This window comes from Pyrus communis, chromosome 17, assembly GCF_963583255.1.
Source record: "Pyrus communis chromosome 17, drPyrComm1.1, whole genome shotgun sequence".
NCBI classification, from domain to species: Eukaryota; Viridiplantae; Streptophyta; class Magnoliopsida; order Rosales; family Rosaceae; genus Pyrus; species Pyrus communis.
The window spans coordinates 1,069,936-1,086,303 of record NC_084819.1 but is presented as its reverse complement, the minus strand read 5'-3'; the positions used below and the strand labels follow the sequence as shown (position 1 = coordinate 1,086,303).

At 37.5% G+C, this 16,368-nt stretch overlaps 2 protein-coding genes across 2 annotated transcripts; one reads left to right on the top strand and one right to left on the bottom strand.

The window, feature by feature from the left end:
* Window positions 1-340: 340 nt before the first annotated feature.
* Window positions 341-3,371, top strand: LOC137723579 (protein ECERIFERUM 26-like). The gene is made up of 2 exons (XM_068462777.1): window positions 341-791; window positions 2,224-3,371. Exons 1-2 carry the CDS (start codon window positions 366-368, stop codon window positions 3,112-3,114), a joined length of 1,317 nt encoding a protein of 438 aa, XP_068318878.1. The 5' UTR covers window positions 341-365; the 3' UTR covers window positions 3,115-3,371.
* A 10,244-nt stretch (window positions 3,372-13,615) lies between these two features.
* LOC137723060 (chaperone protein dnaJ 20, chloroplastic-like) lies at window positions 13,616-15,270 on the bottom strand. Its single transcript, XM_068462216.1, has 2 exons — window positions 14,653-15,270; window positions 13,616-14,084 (listed from the first exon to the last, which is right to left on the bottom strand). Exons 1-2 carry the CDS (start codon window positions 15,127-15,129, stop codon window positions 13,926-13,928), a joined length of 636 nt encoding a protein of 211 aa, XP_068318317.1. The 5' UTR covers window positions 15,130-15,270; the 3' UTR covers window positions 13,616-13,925.
* Between the last annotated feature and the right edge of the window lie 1,098 nt (window positions 15,271-16,368).

Genomic DNA, 16,368 nt, shown 5'->3' with positions numbered 1-16,368 from the left:
ACGGTACTGTTCACTTTAATGAAAAATCATATTTTTACAGTAAAAAGTCAATCCTGATACTATTCACTTTACCTTTTATTTTGTTTTTATCATTAAAGTTCAAAGTTTTCAAATCCTTTTTATTAATTTTCTTTTTAAATATAACATTTTTATTACACGAAAATGCAACTATTTTTGCTCTATTTCTAGGTTTGGGCCGATGAAATTTAATGAAGGCCGCTTAGCTGTTCTTCTGAATTGACGTTTCACCTGCAATAGAGGTCAAGTAATTTTCTCAACTGCTCACCTTCACATATATATTTACAAACTACACCATAATCTTAGGCACCAACCTAAACACTCAAACACCCTCTCATTTCTCCACCATGGTCTTAGCCAGTCAAGAAAACTTGGTCTATGGCATCAAGCTTTCATCGGTCGGGCCAGCCAGGGTTACCGGTTCGGACGTGGTTCATAACCCGAGTGGCATGGACTTGGCTATGAAGCTTCACTACCTTAGAGGAGTCTACTTCTTTGATAGCCAGGCGGCTCAAGGCCTGACCACTAACCGCATAAAGGAAGCTATGTTCACATGGTTATGTGTCAGCTACCAGACATGCGGCCGGTTTCGGAGATCCGAATCCGGCCGGCCCTATCTGAAGTGTAACGATTGCGGTGCGAGGTATATTGAAGCGCAGTGTGATAAAACCATCGATGAATGGCTAGGGTTGGACTGCTCTCTTCAGAAGCTGCTTGCTTCTAACCAAATCATTGGCCCTGAACTATTCTTCTCTCCAGTTGTTCTCTTCCAGGTAAAATTTTTATTTATTTTTTAAATCAAAGAATATCCAGACCTTAAAAAGTTGGCAGTAATTTGTTACAAGTTGAGAAAAAAAAGTTACTTCCCTTTTTCTATATGATTATTGTGATTGAAGTATTTGAGAGTAGATTAGTTTTATTATTCGTGCTATTTTTAGCTTAACATCAAACTCCTTACAAATTTTGCGAAAAAATGTTGCGAAAAAAAAAAAAAGAAAAAATCTTCGGCCGTTTAACCTGAAGGACAAGACATAATGAGTTATAACTTAACATTACAAATTTATATTAATGTTGCATGATCAAATCTAGAATCTCTTCTAACCAAGTAAAAAACCAAAAGACAAGCTGGACGAACTGGTCATGTTCCCAATCTAATAGTCATTAATATTGGGCATTAAATTTGATTGATTCGTTTAAGATGACTTGCCATACAATATGCATACTTTTTTTTTTTTTTTTTAACCCACACGATGAACAACTTAATTTGGTATCAAATTCGTCATTCACGAGATTCGAACCTAAAATCTTTCATTTCTTAATAAAGAAGAACAATACCATACTATAGTACTTATGACAACATGCATACTCTGAAAAGCTAAAGGACCACCCAACCTTTAGGTATTTTTAGGCAAGTTCTAAAAGATATTCCCAATCTAATGGTCATTAATATTGGGCATTAAATTTGATTGATTAGCTTAAGATGACTTGGCATACAACACTCTTAAAAGCTAAAGTACCACCCAACCTTTTGATATTTTTAGGCAAGTTCTAAGAGACGCTAATGTTCCCAATCTAATAGTCATTAATATTGGGCATTAAGTTTGATTGATTGCCTTATGATGACTTGGCATGCAACATCTTAAAAGCTAAAGGACAAACCAACCTTTGGGTATTTTTTGGCAAGGTTTGAAAGGGCGTTAGCCGGGCGGGGAGTTGGATCTAGTATCTAGGCAGTTAAGTGGGATCTAGGCAAGTCAGTTTTATCATATATCATATAAATAAGTATCTTTTATATTTAAAAAATACATAATTGTATTAGGATACATAAATTACAATAAAATAATATATAGATTATAAAGTATTAAAACATATTAAAAATACGAGGAACAAGCTATAATGAGTGTATGACCAGTTATTCAACAAGTCTCTTATATTTTATTGAAAAAAATAAAATGCAAAATGAAAGTGGTCGATTTCTTATTTAGGTGAGAGTCCCAATCTAAGTGGGTGCCTAAGCGGGTCTAAGCAGTTTAGGCAGGTGCTTAGGCAGGCTAGGCGGACGCCTAAGCAAGTCTAGCCGTCTTTTCTTGATATTCAAACGCTTAGGAATTAATCAGGACGGTGACCAGTCGTCTAGAGCCTAAGTAGCGCTAGGTTAAAATTTTTAAAACAATATTTTTAGGTATAATGCTTTATTTTCTGCAGGTTACTTATTTCAAATGTGGAGGAATGTCAATAGGCCTCAGCTGGTCTCATGTCCTCGGAGATGCATTTGCAGCATCAGATTTCATCAACGGCTTAGGGCAAGTCATGTCTGGCCTGGAGCCCAGCAGGCTACCAAATTATGCAAAACCGAACACAACTGTTCAACAAAAACTTGCAAAAAATCCATCACCACCACCACTCTCCATCAGACACGTGGACTCGGTTGGTGACTATTGGATAAGTCCCAATAAATGCAAGATGGAAACATTCTCGTTCCCTGTAACTGCCACGCAGCTAAACAACTTGCAAGTCAAGATATTAGGTCCAATTCAAAGTGACCAAATTCCAATTTTTGAACTTATTTGTGCCCTAATTTGGAAATGCATAGCCACAGTTAGAGAAGGGCCACAACCGAAATTGGTGACAATTTGCAAAAACGACACAAATAAGAGAACAAAAGGTGAATACAGCAACAGTCAGACTATAAGCACAGTTGAGGCAGATTTTAGGGTTTCGGATATGGATCCGAAAGAACTAGTAAACTTGCTAGCCAAGCAAGCCGGCGAGAACGAGAAAACACGAATCGAAGAGGCCATGGAGAATGAGAATGGAGTAGCTGATTTTGTTGTGTATGGAGCCAACTTGACGTTTGTGAACTGGGAAGATGTCGATTTTTATGGGTTGGAAGTGAAGGGACATAAGCCGGTTTGCGTGCATTATAACATACAAGGTGTTGGTGATGAAGGAGCTGTTTTGTTGCTGCCTGCTGGGGCTAAAGAGTTTGGTGATGGAGGAAGAGTGGTGAGTGTTATTCTGCCAGAGAAAGAAGTGTTTGGGGTCAAATCTGAGTTGAGGAAAAATGATCTGCTGTTTGGTAATGAGCTCGAATGAGTTAGGGCATGGGTGGTAGTTAGGGTTTCGCATGGGCGGTAGTTAGGGTTTGGTGTGCAAATAATTGAACTCTAGGGCTTGCCATATGTTTGAGGGTTTGAATCAGATTAGTCAACCGCTTAAAAAGTTGAGAAAATATGTAAGAAAAATAATTGAGCTCTAGGGTTCCTGTTGTTTATTTTCAATGAATCTTCATTTGGGCAATTTTTTTTATTCCGAACACTGTGGCATTGTGTTTTCATCTCACTTATATTGTAACGTGTGTTTTTTTTTATTAATATATTTTATAAGTGAAAAATATCAACCATGTTGTTTACTTATAATATAATGTACAACGTGATAACTATTTCGAGATGATAATCTCTCACGTATTACGTACTTTTTATTAAAGCTTTGAGACCATCATTAAATTATAACTGAGGAATAATGTGACATGAAAATTATGTCCTACCTACCTTAGAAAGTATCCCAAGAGTCTTTTTAGATTAGCCACTGATGAGATTAGAACTCACGCTGGCATGCAAGAGTTCAATTCCACCATTGTGGTAAAGGATCACTTCCCTAAAAGTACTTTGTTAATTTTATGCTTTGTGATCATCAAACTGTACAACTTTACCAATCGAAAACCTAGACACAAACACACCTTCAAATTACAATTCCTGAGCCCTAGAGGACCCTCCTAATAAATAAATAAATAGAATGAAATGAAGACATACACTCTTCAGCATAAGCAAAAGCAGCTAGAGATGAGCATCACTATTCTCTGTCGACGTCTCTACAACAGTGATGAATTGCCTGTTGACCTAGCAAGTTTGAATTTATAAAATGGGTACACGATGAGATGATATGTGATGGACCTAAGATATAATTTGAGGATTAATTTATGCACACTTTTTTTACACGTGACGCACCTCTCTTCGTTGTAATTTTAAGATGAGTAAATTGATTGAACCATAAGCAGTGTGACAACTATACGGTCCATTCATATTATCTATATTATCGGAATCACCTAAATTTATTTAAAAAAGTACGTAAAATTGAAATTGATTAAACTCGCTTTCATATCCAATTAACTAAAGCCCTTTCTCTACATTACAACCGTAAACCAAAAATAAACTAAACTAAGTAGTGATCTGTTGAAATATCCCACATATCATTAAGAAAAGAAGAATTTAAATATCCTAACTCCACTCCAACTAATACCGAGGTTTTTATGATAAAGCTTCACATCTGACAGATTGTTGAAATTTGATCTAACGACTACAATTATTATAACTTTTAGAGGGGCTCCCTGTTTGTAGTCTTTTGATCAAATTTCAACGGTCCGGATCATTTGAACCTTAAGCTCAGTTTTTAAGGATCCAGAGAGGATCTAGATTCAAATTCTGATGTGTTATATGTCGATGGTGGTATTAATATAAATAAAAGAGTCAGAAAAAAAATGCTTCCATCAATCAACCAAAAAACAAAAGAAAATTAAAATATGCGATCGAATATATACCCACCTCGGTACACCCTTCAAATAATTCAATTTCTATCATTTTCTGAGTTATGAGAGAGGTCACTTTGCGGTTGGGTTCGAAAGGTCTAAAACCAAGGTGACTCACTGACAGTGATGAGGAGGATAGCAACCTGCATGGCCAAATAAGCCCTAAATATACGAAGAAATAAATTAGCTAGATTGTTCTTTTTATTATTCTGGACGAGTTGGAAATCAACTTGAAACAAAAGACTCTCTCAATGGAGATTTGGAAGAATACAATTAACGAGTCACTGCTCTATCCACTACTTGTTTTTGAAAATTTGAGGTGAGAGGGCATTCTGATTTCCAACTAGGATGACAGTGGATCCCATCGTCACTGTGTTGTCCTGGGGATAGGGGGTCGGTTTACCGGAGAGTTAGCCATTTTCTAATCGCTTCGAGTGGGAAAGAAGTATCATACTTTGTAGTTGATGACTTATTTCCTGGGATCTTGGTTCTTTCTCATCATCTTATGCGGATTTAGAGAGTAAGACTAATTTGGTAGACCAAGCCTTATGTGTAGCTTGACTTAATTAATCTATTATCTTTCTTAAAATAAAAATAAATACAAGTTATATGACGACACTAAATATGTTATGAGCATGTTTGATAAGCATTTATTTTTTAGTTTTGTGCTTGAAATATGGAGAAATTACATGGTGCAAGAATGATGCACAAGAAAACTAAATTTAAAAAAATAAAAAACTATCTCAAGTTTGTTTTGACTTTAAAATTTTCGTTTTTATTCTTCTATATTTCTTTCCTTCTTTCCAACAGTTCGCCTTTCCTTTCTTCTTTATAATTGATCTCATATATTAAGAATAAAAAGTGAAAAAAACAAATTAGTATTAAGTTTGTTTGTTTGTTTGTTTTTTTTTTTTTTTTTTTTTTTTTTTTTTTTTTTCATATTGACACCAAACAAGGTAATGAATTACGCTTTGATCAACACTTATAAATGAGTGTCAAGTGGAAGCTTACTTTAAAGAGTGAATCCATTACCCTAAATTCAATTCATATTGCAAAAGATATCGATATGAAAGCAAACATGACTATGAATATGAATATAACCTTCTTCAATGACCGATCCCGGCATCTCCTTCTTTAAAATTCAAGACCGTAGGGCCAAAGCTTGAGTTGTACCAAATAGTGTCACACATCTTAGTCAAGTTACTCAAATCAACTAAGATATGAATGTAAATATATTACTCAAATCGTCAGTTTGCAGCTTTAAGGTTATCTGTATCTGTATGTATGAGCCTACTCGGCTTCTGAATGTTGTTCTTGTAAGTTGTATGTGACGCAAACGTTTCCATTCTTATCAAATACAAATCCTATAGTTTGAAAAATAAAATATATGAATATAATTTTTCGGATTTCACAATATATTTCTCTCTAGTTTGGTACGACCAGAGCCAGACCTTAAAGCCATTTTTCTTTTCATTTGGGTAAAATGTTAAAAAGTTTCAGAGAGACGGGGTACGGTCCACTAATAATGGCATCAATATTTCTGCACTTAAGCATCTGTGCAATTAATAGGTGTTAGGTTTTTATGCAAAGGGCCTCTCATTGCAATTAAAAGTTGGACAATTTGATATCAGTTGTGATTTGTTTTATGAGATAACTAATATAAAACTTTTTGCTTTATTCAACATGCCCCTCACAGCTAACCACTTTAGAGAAAAATAAGTAAACGGGAATGCCAGTACTATTATTTAATTCAAAACTCAAAGTCTTTAAACTTTATGTTAATAAGGCAACACTTGGGTTTCCCCTGCATTTCAGAACAATGATTAAAGCAATTTTATTCTATGTTTCTAATATTTGTCACAACTCACATGTTACTGAGTCAAATTAGCAACCATGTTCATTTAAGCAACATAGTCTTAATCATCCATCTGGTTAGCATTGTGTTTGCTTTTTTTTTTTTTTTTTTTCTTGTTTTTATTTTGGATTTTGGAGAAAATCAGAATCAAGAATGTTTCAGAAAAAAAATATAGAAAGAAAATGAAATGAGAAGGTCAGAGGCAGGAATGAAGCTTATATATATAGACACACACATTTGTGGAGCGGATTGGAGTGTGCATTAAAGGTTGATACCCGTTGCACTTGTACACACATTTGTGGAGCGGATTGGAGCGTGCATTAAAGGTTGATACCCGTTGCACTTGCACATGTAGAGAGATAGAGAGAAAAACGCCCACTAATTAAACCCAGGTTAGATTCTCTCCTTTGTGAAAGCCTTTCTCTCTGCTTGAGCGTTTTTCTCAGTTTTGTCTGAGGTTTCAATTCTGTGCAGATCCGCGGGGGGGGAGGGCGCCGACCCTAGCTTTGGCTAGGGTTGGTTAGCCATTTTCTCCTTCCTTTCTTTGTATCTTCTTCCTACCTTCGGCATCGTTTTTCCCCTGCTTTCTATTTTGTTTTGCCCTTTTCTTCTTATCCTACTGGCATCCCTCCTCCTCGTTCATCCTTACTCCAATTTGCAGTCATTTTGCTTCACTGCGATGGTGTGTAGAGTTTCGGTGCTTGCACAGGCTCGGGTGTTCCCAACTCCACCACTTTCTCGTTGTCTGCCCTTTCTGGAAGTGTTGCTTGTTGTAATACCCTGAAAAATTTTAAAATACATGATTATAAGGAAAATTTTATCAAAAAGTGAAACGACGAAAATGTCTCTCGTTGACTAAACCTAATTTTATGAGGACGTATTTTATCCTCGTATATTTTATTGTATTTCTTGACAAAATTGGGATAGAGGACGATTCCATGAGCGTGTAGGTGAAAACCATTCGTAAAACGGTGCTATAACGAATGAGTTCTTAACGATTGAAGTTGAGGGCAAAATAGTTATTTTGCCATTAAATTGGATGGCTCCAGATTTTCTAGAGAAATGGGAGTGCCACGTGTGTGGCTGTGATGAAGAGAGAAGGGAAATGAGGGATACGGGAGAGAAAATGAGGGGGAAAGATTACCAATCGGCAGAGGAAGAAGGGAGAGAAATGAGGGAGGTGAAGGAGCACCAGATCCTTTTGGATATGTACAACCCGACCCGACCCGGTTCCTTGACCCGTCCCTAACTCCTCCATCTGACATCCGTTCGAGGTGATTCCGATGTCTATGGAAAGCTCTCATCAGGTCCAATATCCTTGTGGTGTTAGAATTCTTGGTTTGAAACCCAAATTCACAAATCGAAGCCACAAACCCTCGGGTGCATTCGGCAGCTTTAATCTTTTTCCAATGACTTCGGCGAGCTTAACCATCGATGACCACCACCAAAAGACTCCTCTTAACCCCAGGAGCAAGTTCCAAGTCTTGGATGAGGTGGCGGAGTTTGTTTTGGTGGCGAATCAACAATTATCCAAATCGGGGTTTACGGCGGTTCGAGGGGTATTCCGGCCACATCCCGGCCGAACTAGGCTTCAGCCCAGGTATAAAAGTTTTTCCCCTTGTTGTGTTCTACAACCTTGTAAAATTTGGTAATTTTTAGAGTTCGTCGGAATTTGTGGTTTTTGTTCACCAGAAACCGCCATGCGCAGCGGCGTGTGCGACGGCACGTGGTTTCACATCCTAGCCCGGGCCCCCACCACATCCCAAGCTTGACTCCACGGTAACACGATATTGTCCGCTTTGGGCCCCGACCACGCCCTCACGATTTTGTTTCTGGGAACTCACACGAGAACTTCCTAGTGGGTTACCTATCCTGGGATTGCTCTCGCTCGAACTCGCTTAACTTCTGAGTTCTGATGAACTCCAAAGCCAGTGAGCTCCCAAAAAGCCTCGTACTAGGTAGAGATGAGAATATACATATAAGGTTTACATGATCCACTCCCCTAGGCGATGTGGGATGTTCCACGTGGCCAGTGAGCCGACACTACCATTTTATGTGTATTTCGATATTCTTAAACCATATTTGGTATGCATTTGGTATGATTCACTTGTTTGACCCTAGTTAGTGATTGTTAGTCACTTGAATGATTTTCGGAAATGATTTAGAAATTGAATTTGTGAATTATGAATGGCTTGATCCTTTTGAAGGGTACGTAGGCAGTCTAACGAGGTTAGATGCAGCCATAATAAAATAACTGAGATAAATTTTTATTGAAAATTATCTAAGAAAAGGAATTTGGTGATTATCTTCCAAAATCATTTTTAGGCCTATCTTAGTAATTAGCTTCCGAATTAGAAATTTTGGGACGTTACAAATTGGTATTAGAGCGAATGATCCTGCTTTACAATATGCAATATTCTCGAGTTCATGTTGGTGTGAATTATGATTAGCATTGAGATTGCATTATTTAATAATTCCTATGAATAATGAGGCATTTATGTGAAATGCATGTATATTGCGAATCACTGACGTGTGTGGAATATTCTTGAATTCTTATTGTTGTAAAATATGACATGCAATGCGAATGCATTATTTCATAAAGTTTGTGAACAAAGTTCTATGAGAATTATGATTTGCATTGATATTGCATTATTCATAAGTGAGGCATTTATGTGAATTATGATATGCATTGTGGTTGCATTATTTTATAATTTTTGTGAATAAGTGACATTCATGTAATATATACACACACACACACACACACACACACATATATATATATATATATATGAGATACATATATGATTTGCATTGTGATTTTGGTGCAATTTCCATGGTGATTATGGAATTCCGTTAATGGAAATTATGATTTGCATTGTGGTTGCAATATTTCATAATTTCTATAAAATATATATATATATATATATATATATATTAATGAGGGTCGAATGTAATACCCTGAAAAGTTTAAAAATATATGATTATGTGGAAAATTTTATCGAAAAGTGAAAAAACGAAAATGTCTCTCGTTGACTAAACCTAATTTTATGAGGACGTATTTTATCCTCGTATATTTTATCGTATTTCTTGACAAAATTGGGATAGAGGACGATTCCACGAGCGTATAGGTGAAAATCATTCATGAAACGGTGTTATAACGAATGAGTTATTAACGATTGAAGTTGAGGGCAAAATAGTTATTTTGCCATTATTAAATTGGATGGCTCCAGATTTTCTAGAGAAATGGGAGTGTGACGTGTGTGGCTATGATGAAGAGAGAAGGAAAATGAGGGATAAAGGAGAGAAAATGAGGGGGAAGGATAACCAATCGGTAGAGGAAGAAGGAAGAGAAAAGAGGGAGGTAAGGAAGCATCGGATCCTTTTGGATCTATACAACCCGACCTGACCCAATTCCTTGACCCGTCTCTAACTCCTCCGTCTGACATCCATTCAAGGTGATTCTGGTGTCTATGGAAAGCTCTCATCAATCCCAACATCCCTGTGGTGTTAGAATTCTAGGTTTCAAACCTAAATTTACAAATCGAAGCCACAAACCCGCGGGTGCATCCGGCGGCTTTAATCTTTTTCCAGTGGCTTCGACGAGCTTCATCGTCGATGACCACCACCAAAAGACTCCTCTCAACCCTATGAGCAAGGCCCAAGCCTTGGATGAGGTGGCGGAGTTCATTTTGGTGGCGAATCAACAACTACCCAAATCGGGGTTTACGACGGTTTGAGGGGTATTCCGGCCACTTCCCGGCCGAACTAGGCTTCGACCCAGGTATAAAAGTTCTTCCCCTTGTTGTGTTCTACAACCCTGTAAAATTTGGTAATTTTTAGGGTTCGTCGGAATTTGGGGTTTCCGTTTGCAGGAAACCGCCATACACGGCGGCATGTGCAGTGGCACATGGCCAGTGAGCCAACACTACCATTTCATGAGTATTTCGATATTTTGAAACCATATTTGATATGCATTTGGTATGATTCGCTTGTTTGAACCCAGTTAGTGATTGTTAGTCACTTGAATGATTTTCGGAAATGATTTAGAAATTGAATTTGTGAACTACGAAAGGCTTGATCCCTTCATAGGGTAGGTAGGCAGTCTAAAGAGATTAGATGCAGCCATAATAAAATAATTGAGATAATTTTTTTATTGAAAATTATCTAAGAAAAGGAATTTGGTGATTATCTTCCGAAATAATTTTTGGGCCGATCTTAGTAATTAGCTTCCGAATTAGAAATTTCGGGATGTTACACTCATGGACCTCTACGGGCTTCTTTCTTCTAGTAGCCGAAATTCTTCTTCTGGTTGCTTGATTTCTTCTATGGTGGCTGCGTACCAGGTGATGCTTGGGGTTGGATGCTCTGATCGACGAGTCGGCGTGCGATTGGAGGTGTGGAATTGGGCGAATCTTGGAATACTGTTGTAGCGGTGGCAACTGCCGAATTCTCGGGTTTCTCGGCTTGTTTTAGGTTTTTCTGTTTTAGGCCCATGTTGTTGGTGGTTGGGCTTTGCTTTGGTTTGCTTGGCTGGTCCATTTTGTTTGTATATGTACTTTTGTGTTTGGACCTTTGTTTGTATCGTTTGTATGTTTGCTTGTTCTTGTGGTTATAGTTACCTTTTTACCCCCAAAAAAAAAAGATAAGAAAAGACATAAATTTTTTTACATGAAAGTATTTTCCCGTGTTGACAACTTACAAAGTGTGTACCAGTTTTGTCAACACTTCTAAATATCAGATCGAAGGTTATGTAAATGGTGATATCCGTTACGTTAGAAAACAATAAATTTTTGGACATAGCTTACAAGATGTGTACCATGTATTGTCAACACTTTTAAAATGAGTGTCAAAGTGGAACCTTATGTTAAAGGGTAATATCCGTTTTGTTATATATCTGTTGACTCTAAAAATTACAAAACCTACGTGGCGCGCAGGCCGAGTAACTAATAAGCTAACTACGTCCTTCGGTCGAATGCGGGGCGTGCCAACTCGTCGGCCGAGCCTGGCCGAGGAGTAAAATTTGTTGATGTAGCTTTGAGCGCGTCGCTGACTTCTCTATCTTGCGATTGCGACCGAGGAAGGAACACTCTCGGTCTCTGGGTTCTACAGTCTGAAGACAAGGCTGCTAATTCTGCGGAGTTCACAGATCGCCCGAGCCCGATTCGGTCACTGTGATTATATTCGTGAGAGTATAAGCACGTCGAATCGAGACCAAACTGTATGGGCACAGGTACTCGAACGTGATGTATGTCTTAATGGTAAACGTAGTTCGGCCGTCGGAATGCCGAACCCTGAAACTCACTTGTGAGTATCCAATCATAAAACCACTCGGCGACCAGTACGCCGAGCAATGTAATTCGTAACACCTAACTATGCCGAAAAGGCTAGCAAGGTGACCTCTGCCAACAAAGGTTTGAAAACCTTTCTCGACCGAGACTTGGATAGATAATCGGTCGACCTCGACGCAGTGCTGTTTATCCAAACTGAAGGTGCTTCTCGGTCGGCTGATTCTGCGGCAGCAGTGCTGTTTATCCAAACTGAAGGTGCTCGCCGGGCGCTTCCACAGTGCTGTTTATCCAAACTGAAGGTGTGTCGGCAGGAAAAGAAAAGGAAAAAATCTCAAGGTGTTGAGAGGTTTTGCGCAGGGCAATTGTATGCTGATTTCAAGGTCCTCTCTGTTTGCATGATTTCTTGTATTTATAGTGCCCTATTCCTTGAAACCGACTCCGATTTGGATTGGGAGTCCTTGTCCCATTTCGCTTCTTCTTCGAACAAACCTACTCCTACTGGGATTCTGAATTTTCCTTCTTTTCGGGACTTCATTCCTTGCTGGTCGAGAATCCTAGTTGTACCAGGACTTCCTCGACCTTTCTATTTATCTGGACTACTTATGATAGGATTTGGCCGACCCTGTTAGCTGGCCCGGGCCCTATTATTCGGCCCATAGTATTTATCATCTCCTTGGGCCGAGCACATCCTGCTGCTCGGCCCAGCAATAATATTTTGGGCCCAAACAATATCATATGAGGAGAGATAGAAAGAACAATAAATTTATGAACATGAAAGTATTTTTCTGTGTCACGAGTTTACAAGATCTGTATCACGTTTTAATCAATATTTTTAAAATAAATTCAAATAGAGCTTACGTTAAAAGATAATATAGGTTACAATAGAAATTTTAACAAAACTCAAGTATTAAAAGAGATGTATATGAAAGCAAACAACACCGAATGTGGATACATTACAACCTTCCGCAATAACCCATCCCGCAACCACCTTCCCAACAAATCGTGACCGTAGAGAGCCAAACCTCATACTCTACCAGATAATGTTAAACATCTTATTTTATTCGGCAAGTTGTAAAGTTAATCAAATTGGCAAGTTGCAGCTTTAAGGTTTATCCATACGGAATAGTACTTGGCTACTTTCTACTCAACAACTAATTGTGGCAATTCACATAACATAATTTTGTGCTTATAATCATTGGAAATGTTATTAGCATTTTAAAAATTTCAATCTAAACTCATTATAAGTGTATTTTTCTTTCCAAATATAAAAAATTTAGAATGTAGAATGAAATTTTTGAAATGCCAATAATAATTTTCATAATTATAACTAATTTTTTATACAGTGAAGATTATTTATACAAAAATCAAGAGTTTTAAAAGATCATCTCGGGCACGAAGAGTTGCCAGCAAGTACTATTCATGTACGTATTCCTACTTGGCTATTGAAACTTAGAGCAATGATGCCTAAATTTTGGTCCAATAGAAGCCTTAGTCCTTGAATTAAAAAATAATGGAAGACCAAATTTTTAAACTAAATTTACAACATCCACATCTTTTAATTTATAAAATTTGATTTTCCTAGTATTACCCTGAATTAAAAATTCGTAAGTATCCTCTAAATTTATTATAACGTGGAAGAATAGTCATTTTCGCTAACACAGTTAAAACTTCCTTCCAAAATAAAGAGTTTAAAGAGACGAAAAGTGAATTGAAGTTCTGCCACCACATTGTTACAAGTCCTGGGATCAATACCACGATTTTTTTTTTTTTAGAGACCAAAGCTCTGACTAAAATTGAAGGTCGATTCCTCCAATGTTCAGATGAGAACACATCTCCTCTTGTATTCAGATGAGAACACTTCTCCTCCACTTCATTGAATACCATTTCAATTGGGAATAATTCAAGCTCACATGGTACTAAGTCAGAGTTGGCAATAATGTTTAATCAGGTAACAAAGTCTAAACAAAACCTTATGTACATTATATCTTGCCTCTAATTATGATTGTCACGGACAGGGATTACATCCATCTGTTTAGCATATTGAAATACTTTCCTTGCTTGGCTAGGGTAAATATGGTAACTAAATGGAAGCTTGAGTTCCCTCTGTCAATATCAACCATGACTAAGAAGGTAGGGAAGATACATCTGCAGACATACATAGAACACCGGAGGACCTATTTTATAGTTGATCGGACGATCCTTCTCTTTGCCGGCGCATTCGAGCTCCCCATGACATATGTTCTTCTCTTGTAGCAGCATCCTTGTTCATGCTTCTTCTCTTCAACTCAGAAAGCTGACTTTGCCATCGATTCCTCCAGCTGCCGACATCCTCCACTCCCTGAAATTGTAAACAATCGAAATTGAAATTTAATGCCATTCCGCAATAGGAAAACAATTGGCTAACAAAGAGCTAATCTTGGCCATTTCCCTTTGATATTATACTACCATATATGTTAATCTTCATGCCTCAGAAATATATATTTCTGGATTTCTCGGTTGTCTGACCCTTCGAAATACGTTAATCATCGAGGCATGAAGATTAACGTGTATGGAAGGTTCAGACAACTGAAACCAAAACCGTCATCGAAAACAACTGTTATGAAATGAACGAGGCTGCCAAAGCACAAGACGAATTTAAACTAGACACCGGAGATTTGATATAAAATAGAAAGCCAAGAATATTAAACCATGGCTTCTGAAACCAGAACCAATCCCAGCAAATACTTGCAATTACAGAGGCCGGTAAAACCCACCAAATCAAAGCTCAAAAAACCAAATACAGCACCAAGATTAGAAATTGAAAAAACCCCAATTAAAACCCGTATCAATAATATGAAGAAAGATCGAATTAAATTAACACCAAATTCATCAGAAGATTAAAAGGAAAAAAAAACCCAAAAATATACCTCATCGGATTGGTATCGTCTTGCAGAGAAGGCAAGGTGAAGACCCCTGGCCATGTCTTGATCATACAAAGCTCTCCTTCTCGAATCAGACAAGGTCTCGTAAGCCTCCTGAACCCGGATAAACTTCTCCGTATACTCCTCCACCAGATCCGGAGGCGACACGTCCGGATGGTACTTCCGGGCCAGCTGCTTATACGCCTGCTTGATTTCGGTCGCGGATCCGGATTCGGGTATGCCCAGAAGCTCGTAGAAGGTGAGCTCCTTGTGCTCCGCCACCCACCCATCGTTGATAGCGGCCTTCGCTTTGAGCCTGAGGGGCCCGGACCGGTTCCGGAAGGAGGAAACCGATTTGGGGAAGAGGAAGCTGGGTTTGGGGTCGGGTATGGGTATGTTGGTAGGGATGGTTGTGTGGGTTGTTGGGATGTGAAAGCAGGAATCGCTTCCTGTTCCTGAGATTGCTAATCGATAGCTCTGCATCTCTCTCCTCTCTCTCTCTCTTCAGCAATGTCGTTTGCTTTCTATCTTTTGTGTATTTATGTTGGATTTTGGAGAAGATCAGAATCAAGAATGTTCAGAAAAAAATTGAAAGGAAATGTTTAATATTTGTGGAGTGGATTGGACATTATATTGGACTACATCACACTGTACTATGGGCTGCTGTTTCAATGGGCAATTGGTAGTTTTGTTTTTGGGATGTGACTTTTCGGTGCTCCAATGTCCTAATAAAAGAAATACAAGAGATGGATGTCCTAATAAAAGAAATACAAGAGATGGATACGTTTTTCCTATTCAAAGATTTTTTGTGATGTGGTGATTGATGGTAATAAATAAATACTTACTGGATAAGGATTTTTTCATTTCGCCAATATCATGTTTTAGTCTATAATTTTAAAATGGGTATCAGGTGAAAGTTTACGTTAAATTGTATTATCTGTTACGTTAAAAATCACATGGGAGAGATAGAGAGAAACAAAGAGGGCGTTGAGGGGGAGTGAAATGTGCAATAGCACAGGGCTCCAAATTTGAAGGGGCCCCTAAATTTTTGCCATTTAACATTATGTAATAATGTTATATATTTAAAAATTGCTTTTGTTAGCACTTAAAACCGTATTGTGCACTCTTCATAAGAGTTTTTTTTTTTCTTTCTAAACATAAGAACTTGGAGTACAATAAGATTTTTTGAGTTAATAACACCCTGAAAAGCGACAGTTTCTTAATTTTATAATATAACAATGTTATATATTCAAGTGAACTTTAAAGTTAGAGGTCTGATTTTTTTTTTTTTTTTTTTTTTCATGTTTGGTTGTTTAAGATAAAACTGCTTGTGATTATTTAGTGAAGGTTATTGTTTGTAGCTCTTTTTACTTATCATTACGGACATTTGTAAACATGCAATCAGTGAGTGCCAAAATTTGTTTTGATTTTTTTTATTTTGTTGAATAAACGATATTATCTAAGCTAAGAGGATGGGGAAGTGGGCTAAGTCTCATAATAGGCTAACAATAATGTGGTTCAAATTCGCCTTTGGCAATAATTGAACATAAGACATCTCACATACAAGTGAAGATAAATATCACTTGATCGTAGTATTAAGTGGTTTTGTTTTAATTTAAGTGAATGTTTTTTAGTATCAATACATTGTCATACTTTTTTAAAACTTAAAACTATCTTCAAGAGGGTCCTTTTTACAAATTTTCCATAGGGCTCCTAAAATCT